Genomic DNA, 19,079 nt, shown 5'->3' on the forward strand with positions numbered 1-19,079 from the left:
TGTAAATAAATTAAACTATACCCCTAATATATAATTAGTTATGAATGTTTGCCATTTCATATAATTTTCCCTTCTTTTAATTATCTCAGGACGGGACTCTACTACACTATGGGTCTTTATAGTGCAATTTGGTTCAATTTCTATTGAAAAAAAAATCAAATCAATTAAATAAGTTTTTTCAAATATAAAAATTAAGTCAAATTAGTTACTGAGTCAAGTTCTTTAAATTTATTGATCTTTTAAGTAAGATTGACTAACTTTTCAAATATAAAGAGTATTAAAATATTTCTTCGACAGATATGTTTTTGACACATTTATAAGTAACAATTGAATTAGTATATGTTGTAAGCGATTACAGATGACTATTAAAAAAGTCCGCCTATGTGAGACAAATAATTTTGTTCTTTTAAATTTTTTGTTATTAGGCTAATAAAGTAGTACGTAATCATTTTAAAAAGAGAAATTGTATAAAATAGCAAACTATTAATTCAAATTAAATGTTATAACCACAGTCTCTTATAGTTGTAATCTGTAGCAAACATTTGTCATTCGCCTCTCTCCCCAGAGAATCTCGCTCGTCACTCTTCCTTGTCTCTCTCACGTTATACAAACACAAATGTATAAATTAGGTTTTATTTTGTATAAAGTGAAAGAAAATTGTATATACAAATACAAATTCATATATTTTCATCCTATACACTTACAATTATACAAATACAAATCTTCCCATCTTTTGTCTTTCTATTTTTCTTTCTTTCTTGCTTTATACAAACACAAATTATACGAATAATTTGTGTTTGTATAAAGTGAGTGAGAGAGAGAGATTTGATATACAAATCTTTTATATCGATTCAATTGTATACAAATTCAAATTTAATGCAGATATACAAACACAACCATTGATGCATATACATAATATTTACATATATACAATTATTTAACTGATATACATATACAATCGCCACATTTTTATACAAACGAATGTCTATCTGAAATTTATACAAATCTAATCCTCCATAATAAATATAAAATTTATTATGAAGCACAATTATGCAAACTGTAACTATAACATACAAATATGTTTTTTATGATTGCTAAACCTATAATTTACTATTTTAGAAATCAAATCTAGAAATATTAATTTAATTAAATATCCAAACAGTTGGGCTCCTAACTTTTTGGCAAATAATATTTGGAAGACTGAAAAATATAAGTGGGACCGATAATTTTATTTTTCAATAGAAAAGCCTCCGAAACTGACTAAAATATTTGTACTTATATATATTCGCAATTCCCAAGTCATTTCTCCACATAGAACGGAAGAGGCAAACACTTTGAATAAAACTCCTTCCGCCAGTTTAAGCTCTTCACTGTTCATGACCGATTTTCAGATCTAGCTAAACCCTAGGTTTCTCCGGCGACCGTTGAAATCTCTATGGCTATGGTGACTGGAAAACAGTCGAGTCTATGGGACGGAGTGATTGAACTTACTAAGTTGGCTCAGTTGAAAGGCACTGATCCTTTGATGTGGGCAATGCAACTTTCTTCGACTCTCAACTCTGCCGGACACTCCTTGCCTTCTACCGACGTTGCTAACCTTCTTGTTTCTCATATTTGTTGGGGTAATAATGATCCTATAGCTTGGAAGTTGCTTGAGAAAGCTTTGGCGCTTCGTATCGTACCTCCTATGTTCGTTCTAGCTCTACTGTCAAACAGGTATTTATTTTTGTTTTTGTTTTATCTCGCCTTTGATTTTTATCGTTTGCTTTGTTTAATTGTGGAATGAAATGACTCCTGAATGCAGCAGAATTGGTACGGAATGTTTATTTTAAAGAAATGATTAGTTAATAATGCTTAATTCTTAAGTTTACTAAGCTTTAAGATGAGATGATAGCTGTTAAACATACTTCCTAAGTTAAAAGTCTAATAGTACAAGTGGAGTCTGTGGAGGTTAGAGCGTTCACAAATCTTACACCTGCGCCTGCCTTGGGAGGTACAGAGACGGTTTTCGATAGATACTCGGCTAAGAAGAGACATACTAAGAAAAACATGTGAAAGCATTTTGATAAAAGAGGAATAGTGATTACAACAACTAACAACTACTCATTGATTAATACAAATATTTCCACGAGCTTGTCCTAGTAGAAAAGAATGATCCCCCACATAGAGGAATTATGGGACGTAATCAAATTAATGAATCACATTTGTAACAATGTTTAGTTGAAATGGTCATACAATTTAAGAAAGGGATTTCATTGTTGTTAGTCTTTTGTTACGTGTACGGTAGAAAAAATGAGATTGGCTCGTGTAGCCCATAGGGCTTTGGTAGACGCATATCATGATTTTGAATTTTGTCTGTTGTCACCAAGTATCGTAGTAAGTGGAGCAGGTAGAGGGGTGAGCCCATTACCTACTGAGTTTTGAAGCTACAAACAAAGGATTTTTAAGTTAAAAAAAATGAAATTGGCTATTATAGAAGGGGATTGATATAGGAAATTCGCATAGTCAACTCCAACTAGTTTGGGAATTGGGATTGAAGTGTGGTCATTGGGTTAATGAATTGTTAGTCTTTTTTGTTCTCAGTTTCCCTTACATTTTTCCTTTGCAGAGTGATCCCGACTCGAAGGAGCTATCCAGTGGCATACAGGCTTTATATGGAACTTCTAAAAATATACGCTTTCTCATTGCCATCTCTGATTAATGGTCCAAATTATCAAAAGTATGCCTTGTTTCTTGTATCCTTCTTCAGTTTGTCTCATTACTAGCCATTTGTTTGTTCATATCCTTTATTATTAAGTTTGATCTTAGTTCTGAAAAAAAATTGATGTGATGTTAAATTTGTGTTGACACCATAGGCCACCACAATATGTGAATTTATTTATTAATTAGTTTAGATTTCTTGGTTAAATAGTGAATTCAGACATTGTGGAAAGGTAAATGGCGGTGAAAAGGAAAGCCTATACTTATTTACTTTAGTGTCAATGGTAAAGTAGGTTATTGGCCATCCTTCGACTCTTTGTCCTCCTAATCAAATTGGCAGCTTCAGTTGATAATGTTCCAATCTTTTTTGACTGTCTCAGAGCCCAAAGTATGATATTCTTTCTGGAAAACATTAGCTGAGAGTCTAATTCCAAAAAAATCTTTCTTCTGTAGTCTTTACTCTGTCGAGACTTGGTAGGGATTTTCTTTTTCCAGTAATTTCTTTTGTTTATATATTTTCAATTTTCACTTCTGGGGCACCGTTTTTCAAGATGAGGATTCTTTCAATTCTGTCTTGTAATGTTAAGATGACCCTTGCTCCTGATTTTTGACTAACTCGGAGATAATAAGATATCAATATGAATGAAAAGTATATTGGCTCAGATTTGTGAACTTATTTTGACTTTGTTTGAACTGATGCAAATGCAGTCAATTAATTCAGCATCAACAGTTAACCAATGTGCATGTAATTGCAGGATCATGGAAGCTATAAATGATACATTACATGTTTCCCAGATATTTGAACTTCAGGGGTCTGAAAGTGGTCTAATTGTGGTTGGCTTTGTTTTTACAATTGTATGGGAGTTACTTGATGCGTCCCTTGATGATGAGGGATTGCTGGAACTGACTGCAGAAAAGAAGTCTAGGTGGCCTATTACATCTCAAGATATGGGATTGAATAATCATGATGGTTTTGCTGGGGGCAGAACAGAAAATCATGAAGTATTATCTAAATCAAACACAGTTATGGCTATTGAAATAATTGGTGAACTTTTTCGAGATAAAGTGACTTCCGCAATCCTTTATTTGGTACGCACGAACATGTAAGATCATATACGTTTATGCCCTCAACTGCTGCTCTTGTTGATAGTGATAATACCCTTACTCAAGCTTGCATGTTATGTTGCCTTCTTTTGCTATTTTAAGCAATGGATAAGTTTTAGCTGTACTAGACTAAATTGATATAGCAGTGGCTCACTGTTCAATTTTCTTTCTTCGTTAGGCCCACGCACTGGGAGTCCTTCACCCAGAATTTAAGGCTTCTTGTGTCAAATTCATCAGCTTTAAGAACTTCTAAGAATATATCTCCGGAGGCTTTGGTGCAGTTAACATCTGATGATCATGTAGTCCTCTCAAGAAAATGCAAAACAAGCTCACATAAAAGGTCTCACGCTGTAATGGCTTCTGGTTCGCTTGGATCTTCTGCAGATCAGTGTCATGGTGCTAGTCCAGCGGTGCTCTGGCTTCCCATTGATCTTTTTCTAGAAGATATCATGGACGGGTCACAAGTAGCAGTTACAAGTGCTGCTGAAACACTCACCGGTATACATAGTACATTCCTTAAGTTATTGTGTATAATTAACCTGCTCTAAATGACATCGCTAAACTGCAGTTGTATTGCAGGTTTAGTGAAGGCTCTGCAGGCAGTTAACTCTTCACCTTGGAAGGACACTTTCCTTGGGTTATGGATTGCAGCCCTAAGGCTTGTTAATAGAGTAAGCATTTATTATTGGTGCAGCTCAGAGTATATAGATGACCCAGCTTCTGTAATAGACATCCTGATCCTTGTAAGATGAGATAGGATTTAGTGTAAGTCTATTGTTTGTGCTCTTTTGGATGTAGATTCAATGATGTAATTTTGGCTTCCAGCACTTTATGCTGCTGATTTGTATACAGTCTGTTAATCAAAAAAGGAAATAGAGTAAGCACTTCATGATGAAATCCCTTCCATCCCTTGTCAGGTTGACTTCAGATATTATCTTATCTTTCTTCTGTCCCCTCGAGCAAAATTATAGAAAAAAACCATGCTTCTCAATGTGATATTGCTGGAAGGAATCGTTTCAAGTTTTGAAGTGCTGGAAAGTCAACTGATGTATTAGCTAAAGCTAAACTTAGGGTTGCTTTGCTATTGAACTATTCAGTTTCTTTCTATAAAAGGTTCTGGGAATATGTATGATGCATGTGTGTCACTATTGTGATTTGTGGGGGTGGGGGAGCAGGATGATGGACTCAGTTTATTGGAAAACTAGAACTGCTATTTAACAATTATGCTAAGAGTCTGATTTTATTGCTTCTGGTTTCATTGCAGAATCTTCTAACCACTTTTGTTCAATTCAGGAACGGGATTCAAGTGAGGGACCAGTACCTCGCTTGGATACTTGCTTATGTGTGTTGTTGTCTATAACACCACTAGCAATAGTGAATCTTCTTGAAGAGGAGGAGATGAATTGCAGCTCTACCAATCAAAGGAAAGAGTCATCCAGAAAACGTCACCAAGACTTGGTATTTAGCCTTCAGCAACTTGGTGATTTTGAAGGCTTGTTGACCCCACCATTGCCTGCTGCTCCATTGGCAATTCTAGCTGCTGCAAAAGCAATGATGTTCCTTTCAGGTATAAGTGTTGGGAGTGGCTATTTTGAGGGAATGAGCTTGAACGACATTCCTGCCAATTGTGGTGAGTTTCTCTCCTTATTGAATTTCAAGAAATTTCAGTTTGTCTGAACCTTGTATTAGTTGTCCCATGTGGTTTAAATTGCATTATGCTATTACTTTGACAAAATCAAAGAGTTCGACAAAATTGCTAAAAATTTGCCCCATCTCCAATCAACGCAAAGGTAACTAGATGAAAATTTCAATTTTGCCATTCCTCAGTTGGGTATTTATGTTGTTTTCCTATACTTTTGTCTTGTTTCTTGTGTTCATTTATTTTATTTTGTGATGGTTGATTGCTTTCAGATAATATGTTTGGAAAACTTAATCTATAATGGTACATCTGCTACTTCTCGTCTATGTACTAGTATGTGAAGCTATTAGTGCATGTTTTTATGCTAATCTCTAACAATTTGTAGTTGGAAACCTGCGACACTTGATTGTTGAAGCTTGCATTGCCAGAAACATTTTGGACACCTCTGCTTATTTGTGGCCCGGATATGTAAAAGGTAGATGCAATCAAGTTCCTCGTAGCGTATCGAGTCAAATGCCTGGCTGGTCATCATTGATGAAGGGATCTCCCTTAACTCCTCAAATGGTCAGCTCTTTGGTATCAACACCAGCATCAAGGTACTACAGAGTTGTCAATTTAGAAAGTGTTCCTTGTTTTCTGATTTCCTACTTATCTTCTACCGAGGATACTTGCTTTGAGTAGTCATATTTTAATGGTGCCACTGGTTGTGTTGCCTAGTTGGAGTTTTCAAACATGTTGAGGAGCGCGAAAAGATATATAGATAAGAGAACTGATGCAGATTTTTAACTACTGATAGAATGATACTTTTTGATTGAAAGAAAACTAGAACTTCATCATGAAGTATTCTGTCCTTGCTGGCTTATAAAACGGGCCTTAGTGGATCAGAATCTGAATTAGAAATTATTAAAGAATAAACCTAGAAGTTACAAAGAATGCTCAACCTACTCAAGTTTTGGGAATGGTAGAAGAGGTTATGGGAAATAAACCAGAATGGAGAAATTAAATGATTTTATTAGTAAGGAATTTCAGTGCGATGAGTTTGATATGCTGATTTTGAGTTGATGTAAGAAGATAGTGATCCAGCTCTAAAGGAAGATCTTTTTTATGAAAAAGAGAAATTGGACAAAACAGAGAAGGAACAACATAATAGAGTGGGTGATTAAGATTGGATCGAAAAATCAACTATAATTGAAAGGATAAAAATGGAGAATTTACTACTGGCAAAAAATTTCTTTCGAAGTGTCTCATACGTGGTTTCACCTGGGATTATCTTACTAGAATTTTTTTTTTACCTATCTCATAAAAAAAATTCTTACTATAAAAGGCTCTTGAAAGTTCTACTCCCTCCGTCCGGTATTGTTTGTCATGTTGCGCTTTTCAAAAGTCAATTTGACTGATTTTCAAAGTTAGATTAGATCACATTAATTTGATATTTTAAACAAAAAAATTAGATATTCTAGAACTATATGAAAAGTACTATAACTTGCAATTTTATGCATATTGATATGATGAAAAAATACATCTTAAAATGTTAGCCAGTTTTTATAGTTTGACTCTAAAAATAGAAATCATGACAAAAAATATCGGATGGAGGGAGTATAAATTGGAAAATAGATCCAGTTTAAGGATTGATTAGCAGTTCGGGTTTTCTATTTCATCAATCTATATCTCCAAGGGGTATGGCATGTAAATAGTCATGAATTGGAAAATGCAGTTGTGCCATTAAATAGATTCTTCTTTTATTTTTCTTAGTTAATGCCTGGTCTTCAGTTAAAACCTTTTCTTTGCTGAAGCCAGGTATATCAGATGTTGTTTTTCGAAATTTATACCGTGGTATGGAACTGAAATTAAGCTCATGGATTTGATGGAAGTTTAGCAGAAATAGAGAAAATATATGAGATTGCAGTCAATGGCTCGGATGATGACAAGGTTTCTGCTGCTGCTATTCTCTGTGGTGCCTCTTTTGCTCGTGGTTGGAATATACAGGTGTGGTTTGCCCTTCTCACTACATAAAACAAGTGTATTTTACTATTCGAGGTAGTTGAACCTCAAAATCCTCTTTGTTCAAAGCCTTTAGAGTCTAAATTATTTATAATATTTTTCTACACTTGTTTTTTTCCACTTGCTGGATTTCACTAGGCATGTGTTGTATTTGTTTTTTCCATTGTGAAAAACATATTTTTTTCTTCTTTCCCTTTTTCTGTTCCCAAAGTATCCGTTTAATAGTTGGTACAGGTTCCCAAACACCACTTACAGCACCCAGCTAAACCCACAACCATAACCAATTACAGTGCAAGTAGTGCACAAACGCCAAGCAGCTCCAGCATTGGCATAAGCAGTTGATCCTAACCCATGGATAAGAGAAGTGAAGTAATGAAATCAAGGAGGGAAGTTGTGGATGCTCATCTTGACAGCATCTTTCTATCCCATAAGCATCAGGAGATGAAAAATTTCCATCTTCTATTGTGGCCATGAAGTGTCAACTGGTGGAGGTGATGGTGATGAGAAGAAAGAATATAAGTTGTGTGAAATTAGGTCTTAGGCTTAACTCACACCTCAAAAGTTAGCTCTATGGGAATGATTGCCCAAGCCTTATAAGGAGTCTACCCATCTCATTAACCACCGATGTGGGACTTTTTGCTTCAACACCCCACCTCACGCCTGGTGCTTAGCATCTGGTGCGTGGGTAATTTTGGGCAATTTTTGACCCATCTCACGTCTAGTACTTAGCATCTGATGTGTGGGCAATTTTTGATTTTTTGGGGCCCCAACGTTGGGTGTGATTGGCCCTGCTGTGATTCCATGTGAAATTAGGTCTTGGGTTTAACTCACACCCCAAAAGCTAAACTCTAAGAGAGGAGGATTGTTCAAGTCTTATAATGAGTTCACCCATCTCATTAACTACCAATGTGGGACTTTTTGCTTTATTAGAGTGGAAATCCCCTTAATTGACCATGGATGTGGCTCATTTTAGAAGAGGGGTAGTTTTTTTCTGAGCACTACCTGAAATACTCTCTGACTTAATTATTTAGAGCACATTACATGACATTTATTTGAGCTGCAAAAGAACTTAGATAAAAGAGTATACTTGTTTTAAAAGTTGGTTTCAAAGAAGTCATTCTTAAGTTCAAAAACAGTTACAAAAGTTGCTATTTCTGTGTCAATAGACTCATTTCCTGTGTTTCATCTGCATTGATGCAGGAACATACTGTTCTGTTCATCACCAGGTTGCTGTCTCCTCCTGTTCCTGCTAATTATTCGGGAACTGAAAGCCATTTGATTGGTTATGCTCGATTCCTGAATGTTCTTCTCATCGGAGTGTCATCTATTGATTGTGTTCAGATTTTTTCTTTGCATGGATTGGTACGTTGAATTTCAGCTGCTCCTATCTCATTATAAATTACCTTAAAATAATATTTATGTTGCTCGTGTGGCTGAAAATCACGTAAAAACATAGAGACTAACTTAAAATTGCATGGCCACTCAACATGGATGAAGACCTCGTGACAATTGACAAAAGAATTTGTATATCTACACACTCTGAAAGTTTTTGATGATATCACAAATAAATTTTGAAAAGATTTCCATATGCACTCAGGGGCCTAAGGAAGCCTGAAATAAAGTAGTCTTTTGTGTACCTATGAGGGCCTTGATGCTAAGCCTGAAATGGTTGTTGAATTTTGGAGAAATGTCTTCTCTTAAAATCGTAAGTCTATCTTTAATGTACTTTTCCGATGGACATCTAACTGGTTATGCTGGCATTGCTTATCTGGAAACTAATATACAGAACTGTGTGAAGTACGTTTGAAGAAAGTACCTAGAGCAGCAGCTGTCATAAGATTAGGATAGAAAAAACCAGATTGTTTGTTTTGTTTAATGTTTATGCATTACGTTTTCCAGGTTCCACAACTTGCTGGTGCATTGATGCCAATCTGTGAAGCCTTTGGTTCATGTGCACCCAATGTGAAATGGATTGTAATGTCTGAAGAAATTTCTTCACATGCCGTCTTCTCAAATGCATTTACTCTTTTGCTGAAGTTGTGGAGGTTTGATCAGCCGCCTCTTGAGCATCGTATGGATGCTGCTCCAGTGGGAGCCCATCTAACTCCTGAATACCTTTTGCTGGTGCGTAATTCCCAGTTGACATCCTCTGATGATCTGCAGAAAGATCAAAGCAAAATCAAGCTGCTGACTAGACTTTCAAGTCCATTATCTGGAGAACCCATATTTCTCGATTCTTTTCCAAAATTAACACTTTGGTACAGGCAACATCAAGCATGCATTGCATCACCTCTCTCAGGACTTGTCCCTGGAACTCCTGTTCATCAGATTGTTGAAGCACTGTTGAACTTCATGTTCAGAAAAATAAATAGAACAGGCCAGTCCCTGACACCAGCTATTTCTGGAAGCAGTAGCTCATCTGGGCCTGGAAATGAAGATGTGTCTCTCCACCTTAAGCTGCCTGCATGGGATATTCTGGAAGCTGTTCCTTTTGTGCTTGATGCTGCTCTCACCGGCTGTGCTCATGGTAGATTGTCACCACGTGAACTAGCTACAGGTTTGAGAATCTGGTCTGGATTATATAAACTGCAATTGCTATTGACTTAGTGTCTAGCCTTTTAGGGCAAGTGTTAAGTGTGCTGGGAAGCCGAGCATGCATGAAGTAGACAGTTTAAAGAGAGAGAGAGAGAGAGAGAGATGTAGCTTTTAAGACCAATTATCAGATGTAAGGGACTTATTGTTTAATGCTACAATGCTACAACAAATAAAAATGGATAGCCAGAACCTCCACTTTCAGTATTTCTTAACTTGTGATTTCTCTAGTTCATTCTTTAAGTCAATGAATAGTATGTGTTAGTATTTTGACAGATGCATTTTTCCCATTCACAGGTCTCAAGGATCTGGCCGATTTTCTCCCAGCTTCTTTGGCAACAATCGTAAGCTACTTTTCAGCTGAAGTGACACGGGGTATCTGGATGCTAGCTTCTATGAATGGAACTGATTGGCCAAGCCCAGCTGCAAATTTAGCAACAGTGGAGCAACAGATTAAGAAAATTTTAGCTGCAACTGGTGTGAATGTTCCAAGTCTTACTGTAGGTAAGCACTCATCTAAGTTGAAGTGATTGCTTTTTAAAGACCAGAGGAATTGTGGCACAAGAAACCTATTTCCTGCTTATCTGTTTAGCACATTCTTTTCTCAAACATAATGGTTTGGCACCAACTGTGTACCAGTTATCTCTGGTGATAATTTCTCAATGGGAGGGTGAATATGTCTACTCTTGCTTGCTCTCATATGTATGAGTGGGATATAGTAGAATTCTGATTTCATACTTCTCAAAGGACTAAGTTATGCCCAGCTAAACAAACTTGCTGGCGCTAAACTTGACCTCCCATACATGTATAACGTGTCTCCAACTATTGATGCATTCAAAAGTTGTGCTTACTGACCTGGACATTCACACATTCTGTACATGTGGTTCAGGGTTTTTAATTGTTCATTCATCTTTTCTGCATGTCCAGCTTATGCTTTTTTTTGTTTGTAGGTGGTAATTCTCCAGCTACCCTTCCATTGCCCCTGGCAGCCCTTGTGAGCCTCACCATTACATACAAACTTGATAGATCAACTGACCGCTTTCTGAACTTAATGGGCCCAGCCTTGAGTAATTTGGCTACAGGTTGTCCTTGGCCCTGCATGCCTGTCATGGTTGCTCTATGGGCCCAAAAGGTGAAGCGCTGGAGTGACTTTCTTGTCTTCTCTGCATCACGGACTGTGTTCCACCACAATAGGGATGCTGTGGTTCAACTGCTTAGAATGTGCTTTGCAGCTACACTAGGTCAAACCACATCTTCTATTGCAAGTAACGGCGGTGTAGGTGCACTTCTTGGTCATGGTTATGGCTCTCATTTTTTTGGTGGCATCTCTCCTGTTGCCCCTGGTTTACTCTACTTGCGTGTCCATAGAGCTGTCCCAAATGTCATGTTTATGACAGAAGAAGTTGTTTCCCTTTTGATGCATTCTGTTAGAGATATTGCAAGTAGTCTACTACCTGCTGAGAAGCTAAAGAATAGTAAATATGCTAAGAAGTATGGTCAGGCTTCTCTTGCTGGAGCACTGACTCGTGTAAAGCTTGCAGCGACATTGAGTGCTTCATTAGTTTGGATCACAGGTGGTGTAGTTTTGGTCCAATCGTTGATTAAAGAAACTTTGCCATCTTGGTTCATATCAGCACATGGCACGGAGCCCAGTGGTGGGATGTCAGGAGGGCTAGTTGCAACCCTAGGGGGTAAAGCCCTTGCTTGCTTTGCAGTGATATCCGGAACATTTGCATGGGGGGTTGATTCATCATCACCTGCAGCCAAGCGTCGGTCAAGTACTCTCGAGGCACACTTGGAGTTCGTTGCAGGTGTTCTACATGGGAAAATATCCCTCGGTTGCAACAAAGCAACTTGGAAATCTTATGTCTCAGGGCTCATCAGCTTGATAGTTAGATGCACACCGAACTGGTTACTAGAGGTGGATGTAGAGGTTTTGAAGAGTCTCAGTATGGGTTTGAAACAGTGGGGCGAGGAGGAGTTAGCGTTGGCTCTTTTGAGTAGTAGTGGTATTGGCGCTATGGGCGCCACTGCTGAAATGATTGTAGAAGGTGGTATGAACTTTGTTAGATGAGTTGATTGCAGTTAATTTTCTTTCTACAATAGCCTCCTAGATTCATCAAAGGAGCTTTAGCTTTGTACAAGTTTTGGTTTTGTACATATATATCATGTATGCTGAGCATAGAAACCAAAATATTGAAAACCAAATGAACTCTGATATTTCATTTGTATGGCTAACATGTGTTGGTATTAATTGGATATATGCTTCTTCTGAATAGCTTTCTTTAAAACTTCTATTTTCTTGGTATTTTAAGTTGAGAATTTGGAAACTACAAAGTTTTAATACTAAGACAACATTACGGATTTGAAAAGATGCTTTACCAAGAGGATGTAGAAGGTCGTATTGACCTTTTAATGCAGATGCTGGCACTAGGAAAATTGGTTGACTGAAGGACTGACAATTGGGTCAAAGCCAAAAGTATAAGAAGATAGATAAAAAAAAAAAATATATATTACTTCCTTTGTGAATTGTACCAAAAATATGTTATCTTACTTGTCCAGTTTGGTAAATTAAAGTACAAAATTTAGGTATAATACATGAATGTGTTATTTATTTGGTGTTAACTGTAATTTCTACGGGTGTGGATCGGTTGGTTCGTGTAGACACACAAATTTTATTGGATTTAATTCATACAAAATTTGAATTACATACATGTTTATTTCGGTAGAATGATTAATTTGGGCTTTACAAATAAATAAGTCCATTTTTATTAAATTCAAGTCAAAGGTCCATTTCACCTTGAAGCCCAAACTCATGCCACGTGCCATAGTGACTAGACATCAAAAACTAACAAGGTGACGCCATATGTCCAAATGAGGTGGTAGTCCCAGTTAAATGGAAGAACGAATCACAATGCACCAAGCAACCATGTCCATCCCTTACAACTGTAAATAGGGGATGGACATGACATTCAAAAGAGAAAAAAACACTTCAACAAGCATTCTACATTTGGAGAAAGCTACAACATCAACGACATAGCTCTTCGAAGGAGTGATCAACGGATTCAGCCCGAAGATCAACTTGCAATGACGAAGCGCTTCCCGACGTTCGCGGAGATCAAATACATCTCAAGGAGGTCTACATAAGCTACAACATCAACTACATAGCTCTTCAAAGGATTGATCAACAGAGTTCTTCCCGGAGATCAATTTGCAATGACGAAGCGCTTTCCGACATTCCTGGAGATCAAATACATCTCAAGGAGGTGTACATCATCCTACATTCGAGAAATACGCTACTGAAGGCCCTCGAATCACGGAGAAACTTAGGAGAGAAGAATCAAGAGAACAACAGAATTGTACTCACAAGATTCATTAATAAAACCATATTTTTCTTTTATTTATTTTGGTTGCAGTCGATTTTCGCGATTATGAAAATTTGTTGCGAACAAATTTAGCAGGCCCAGTGGGACCAATTTTGCTCTTCATCTCTTCCTCCTACAAAAAAAAACAACAAGTTAAACTCTGCAATGGCCTTCAAGAAGATTAATGATATTTCATGCAAGGACTCTAGTGTTGCCACATTTATTGATTTTAGTGATGTTGATCCAATCACTTGATGCAAGTTCAAGACAAGTGTCTTGAATGGATCTGAATATTTCACCTCTTTGGAGATGCCAAGAAAGAGCAAGTCTCGAATGACACTCAAAACTGCAATCCCCAGAGGCAACATTGCATCAAAATTGTTTGATGAATTTTCTCACTCTGGCTTCAACTTTGGTGAATCTAAAAGTTCAACAGATTCTTCAATTTCAACAAAGGCTAACTCCTTTATGGTTGACGCAGCTGACATGGACGAGAAGTTTGCAATGATGGAGCAAACCGTTGAAGCCTTGAAGAAGTCTATTGATGACAAAAATCTTCAAATTGCGCAACTTATGAACAAGTTAGATCTCTACAACTCTAGAGAGTCACATCACAATCTAAAAACTCAAGAAAAAATTGATATTGATTTTCTCAACAAGTCAGTTGACTCTCAAAGCGCAAAACAGTCTGCTTCAGTTGCCACTCTAACAGTTCAACAACTACAAGATATGATCACAAACACAATTAGAGCTCAATATAGTGGTCCATCACAAAGTTCCTTAGGGTATTCAAAGTCGTATTCTAACCGAATCGAGGGTTTACTAATGCCAATTGGATATCAATCACCAAAATTGCAGCAATTTGATGGAAGGGGAAATCCAAGGCAACATAATGCCCATTTCGTCGAGACTTGTAACAGTAACGGTACACATGATGATCTTCTTGTCAAGTAATTTGTCCGTTCTTCAAAAGAAAACGCCTTTGATTGGTATATGGACTTGGAGCATGAATGAATTGATAGTTGGGGACAACTAGAAAATCAATTTCTCAATCGTTTCTACAGTACCCCCCGTGCAGTGAGCATGATGGAATTGACAAACACAAAACAAGGTAAGGATGAACTCGTTGTGGACTACATCAATCGTTGGTGAAAGTTGAGCTTAGATTGCAAGGATCAACTTTCTGAAATCTCTGCAATCAAAATTTGTATACAAGGAATGCATTGGGGCCTTGTAGATATCCTTCAAGGGATTAAGCCTCAAACTTTTGAAGAATTAGCTACACGCGCTCATGACATGGAGTTGAACATTGCAAGCCATGGAAAGAAATCACATGTCTTTGATCCCAAAAAAGAAGACATACAATTCAAAGAGTCGTTAGACTACACAACTAATGAGTCCATGACGGTAACCACAACTTCTATGAAAGCCTCCGGGAGACAAAAGTTCAAAGAGATTGTAGCACATTAGCAAATGCGAGAAGTGAAAAATCAATCTACCTTGAAGGAGTTACAAGCAAAAGAGTATCTCTTTCCAGACTCCAACGTTCCTGCGATTCTTGATGAGCTGCTAACCAAGAAAGTCATTGCACTCTCAGAGTCAAAGAGACCCGAAAAATCCAATAAAGTCGATGATCCTATGTATTGTAAATTTCGCCGCATCATCGGTCATCACACCGCAAAATGCTTCACTTTAAAGGAAAAGATCATGACATTGGTACGAGAGGGAAAGATCATCATTGACGACGATGAGACAGCTGAGATAAATCATGCTAGTGTCAAACTAGATTATGATTCAATTTCAGAAGTTCTACATCCCGTGGCATCGCTAAAAATTGAAGAAGATGTCATCATACTGCAGTTTGGGAGCTTTGAATCAGTTGAAGTTTCCGTCTTGAAGAACACAACAATCACATCCAAGGTAGATGCCTTCTTCAATAAAGAGGGTGATGACACTTGGACTTTGGTCGCTTGCAAAAGGCAGAATCATCAAGGTAATTCTAAACTCCGATATTCAAAAGTTGACACAAAATCAATTATGAATCAACTTCGGCAATACGAAAGCATGTAATCCAACTCTCAAGTGAAGTACATTAATGATTCATCACAAAAGGTTAGAAGACCAACTACATTGATGGAATTCTTTCCTGAAGTGCTCCTTAACGTGCGAGCCTAAACTACAAGTTACAACGCTCCTTTAAGGTATGAGCATAAACTGCATGTTACCCCTGACCTGCAAGAGTATAAACTGTATACGGCCTAAAAAAACTCATCATCTTGAACTACGATATGACTTGATCCTCTTCACCGAGGTACGTAGGCACTTGGAGTAATCACTCTAAGTTCAGTCAAATGTGTAAAAAAAAAGTTGATGGCATTGCGGGATCATCACACTAAATCTTTAAAATCATATAGCTAGTATATGAGTTCAAATATGTCAAAAATGAGCAAAAGAAAAAAGTTGAACAAGACATCTTAGCTGACTTCAAAGGCTCATTTGTAAAAATTCACAAAGGTTTTGACCATGATTTTCACATATATTGCAATTCTAGAGTTTGCTCCGCAACGTAAAAATTGACTTGTGATCAAGATGTTTCTATGCCAAGTTATGGAGTTTCTACCACGACCGCTCAAAGCTGCTGAATAGACCATCAGATTTTGAAATTAAACTGAGCAGGCATATTTGTAAAAATCCGTACATGTTTTGGCCGTGATTTTTACACATAGTGTAGTTCTTTGAGTTGTTTTTCCATCGGAAAAAGAAAATCGCAATTTCAATACTCCTACTTTGAGTTGTGAATTTTATACTACGATGCGCCAAGCTGAAAAGTCAAGAAGGATAAAATTGTGAGTTGATTTCAAAGTGACAAGTTGATTCCACCGATGCCGTAAGAAAGGTGAATTCTTCAAATAGTGTCTCGCCAAGTCTCCAATGAAAGCTAAAGAAGTCGATTTTCTCAACCAACTCTGTGATGAAGGTTTAAGATGAAACACTAAATGATTGTTTGCCAAATCCTCGTTTGAAAAGGTAGATGCCGCGCTAAATTGTAATATGCAAAAACTACAATCAGAAGTGTAGGTACATCAAGTGTTCCTTTGCAATTACGAATGTTATTTACATTTTCTTGATAAGATGTCGAGATTGTTGACGCTCCTTTGGAAACCTGAAACAAAAAAAGAATAAAAATTGGAGCCATCGATGCCAACTGCATGAAGTTTTCAATTTTTCTTGGTTGATATACTTCTGATAACACATGTAGTAAGTGCATGACCTTCAATATGACATGACAAACATGAGCAGCAGCACAACAATCTTGTTTGACATAGCAGTGCCAATAGCACGAAGTTTTGAATTACTGTCAAATCGGATCTTGAAAATCAATCTCCCATGTTTAAGAAACATGTCAATACAAAATAAAGATGCAAAACCACAACTATTACCTGCAAGAAAGAGAAACAAGAAAAATCCAAAAGACGCAAATCCATGAGGGGAACTTCCAGATTTGATGATCAACTTCAAAATTTGATTTCCGTCGATCCGAAAGGAGTTGAACATTGATTTTTGGATATGTCGTATAACCAAAAGTCTAGTTTCATCATAATCAAGTGTATCATCATTTGAATGCTCCTACACCAAGAAAGTGATGTTTTGGCGAGATTGCGCATAGCCGTGAGAAGAACGTCCAGATTTGGGGTTCAACTTCGGAAATTGATCCCGTCGATCCGAAAGGTTTCTAACTGTGATTTTTGGATATGTCGTAATACTCAAAGTCTAGTTTATCCAGAATCAAACCGCTCATCGTCTGAATGTTCATATACCAAGAAAATGGTGTTTTGGCAAGATCGCGCATAGCCGTGAGAAGAACGTCCAGATTTAGGGTCCAACTTCAAAAATTGATTCTCGTCGATCCAAAAGGTTCTAACTGTGATTTTTGGATATGTCATAGTACTCGAAATCTAATTTCTCTAAAATCAAGGCTCTAATTGTTTAAATGTTGCTACACCAAGAAACTGATGTTTTGGCGAGATCGCGCATAGCCATGAGAATAACGTCCAGATTTAGGGTCCAACTTCAAAAATTGATTCCCGTCGATCCAAAAGGTTTCTAACTCTGATTTTTGAATATGTCATATTACTCGAAGTCTAGTTTCTCTAGAATCAAGCTTCTCATCGTTTGAATGTTCCTACACCAAGAAACTGATGTTTTGGCGAGATCACGCATAGCTGTGAGAAGAACTGACAGATTTGGAATCCGACTTCAAAAATTGATTCCCGACACCCTGGAAGGTTTTTAAGGCTGATTTTTGGATAGGCTGCAGTACTACGAATTTTGTTTATATCAAACAAAGTCGCTTGTCATTTGGATATTTCTACACTAAGAAAACAAAATTTTATTGGGACAGCACGAGATTGAGAAAAGAAGACACCAAATTTGGAGTTACACATTGATTTGGTTAGAAGAATTATTTTTCCAACGATTCTTTGATTAATCCTTTGTAGAGGGAAGATTCTTATATAGAAGTTCCTTTGAATAATTGTTATTTCTTGTACAAGGAAATTTTTGGTAAAACTGGAAGAATAAAATCATATCAATTCCTACCATCTAAATGAAAATTGCTAACACTCAAAAGGAAAGCAAGAAGTCTTGAGATGTGAAGAATGATTCTCACAAAATCAACCAAAGGAAAGTCAATATTCCTTTTATTTGAGTCAAGATCCAATCAATCTCTTGTTCTTCTCACACCTTGCAAGGAAGATCACACAATGTTACTAGTCACTAGATCTATCTATTTGGAATCAATATAGAGGGTCCAAGGGGTTGTCAAGCAAGAATGTTTAAACAAAAAAAAATTGAGATCACTACAAACAAATCATTTGTAGTGACCTAGTTAGAATGCGATGAAAAGAAACAAATACTTTTGAAGTCTCAACAATGCCTTCATAAAGACTTCAACTTTTGTCGTCAAATTCGACAAGCCTACACGTTGACACGTCTAAAAAAATACGCATACATGAATACTTCAAGTCTTCTCACCAAGTGTTGGCAAACCTACACTTAACAAGGCTTGAAGTAGGGGGCATCTGTAGACACACAAATTTTATTGGATTTAATTCATACAAAATTTGAATTAAATCCATGTTTATTTGGGTTGAATGATTAATTTGGCCTTTACAAATAAATAAGTCCATTTTTATTAAATTCAAGTCCAAGGTCCATTTCACCTTGAAGCCCAAACTCATGCCACGTGCCATAATGACTAGACATCAAAGACCAACAAGGTGAAGCCACGTGTCCAAATGAGGTGGTAGTCCCAATCAAATGAAAGAATGAATCACAATGCACCAAGTGTCAAAATGACATCCTTTGGCCAATCACAAGCAACCTTGTCCATCCCTTACAACTATAAATAGGGGATGGACATGACATTCAAAAGAGAAAAAAACACTTCAACAAGCATTCTGCAATTGGAGAAAGCTACAACATCAACGACATAGCTCTTTGAAGGAGTGATCTACGGAGTTCAGCCCGAAGATCAACTTGCAACGACGAAGCGCTTCCCGACGTTCGCGAAGATCAAATACATCTCAAGGAGGTCTACATAAGTACGACATCAACTAAATAGCTCTTCAAAGGATTGATCAATGGTGTTCTTCCCGGAGATCAACTTGCAACAACGA

At 37.1% G+C, this 19,079-nt stretch overlaps 1 protein-coding gene across 1 annotated transcript; it reads left to right on the forward strand.

Moving 5' to 3' along the window:
* Nucleotides 1-1,435: 1,435 nt before the first annotated feature.
* On the forward strand, nucleotides 1,436-12,312 carry LOC107029318 (mediator of RNA polymerase II transcription subunit 33A-like). The gene is made up of 12 exons (XM_015230708.2): nucleotides 1,436-1,716; nucleotides 2,609-2,719; nucleotides 3,456-3,803; nucleotides 3,983-4,302; nucleotides 4,384-4,475; nucleotides 5,098-5,434; nucleotides 5,829-6,039; nucleotides 7,315-7,429; nucleotides 8,645-8,806; nucleotides 9,344-10,001; nucleotides 10,334-10,540; nucleotides 10,987-12,312. The coding sequence occupies exons 1-12, from the start codon at nucleotides 1,436-1,438 to the stop codon at nucleotides 12,108-12,110; spliced, it is 3,966 nt and encodes a 1,321-aa protein (XP_015086194.1). The 3' UTR covers nucleotides 12,111-12,312.
* Nucleotides 12,313-19,079: the final 6,767 nt, after the last annotated feature.

This window comes from Solanum pennellii, chromosome 9 (genome assembly GCF_001406875.1).
Source record: "Solanum pennellii chromosome 9, SPENNV200".
In the NCBI taxonomy this organism is placed as follows: domain Eukaryota; kingdom Viridiplantae; phylum Streptophyta; class Magnoliopsida; order Solanales; family Solanaceae; genus Solanum; species Solanum pennellii.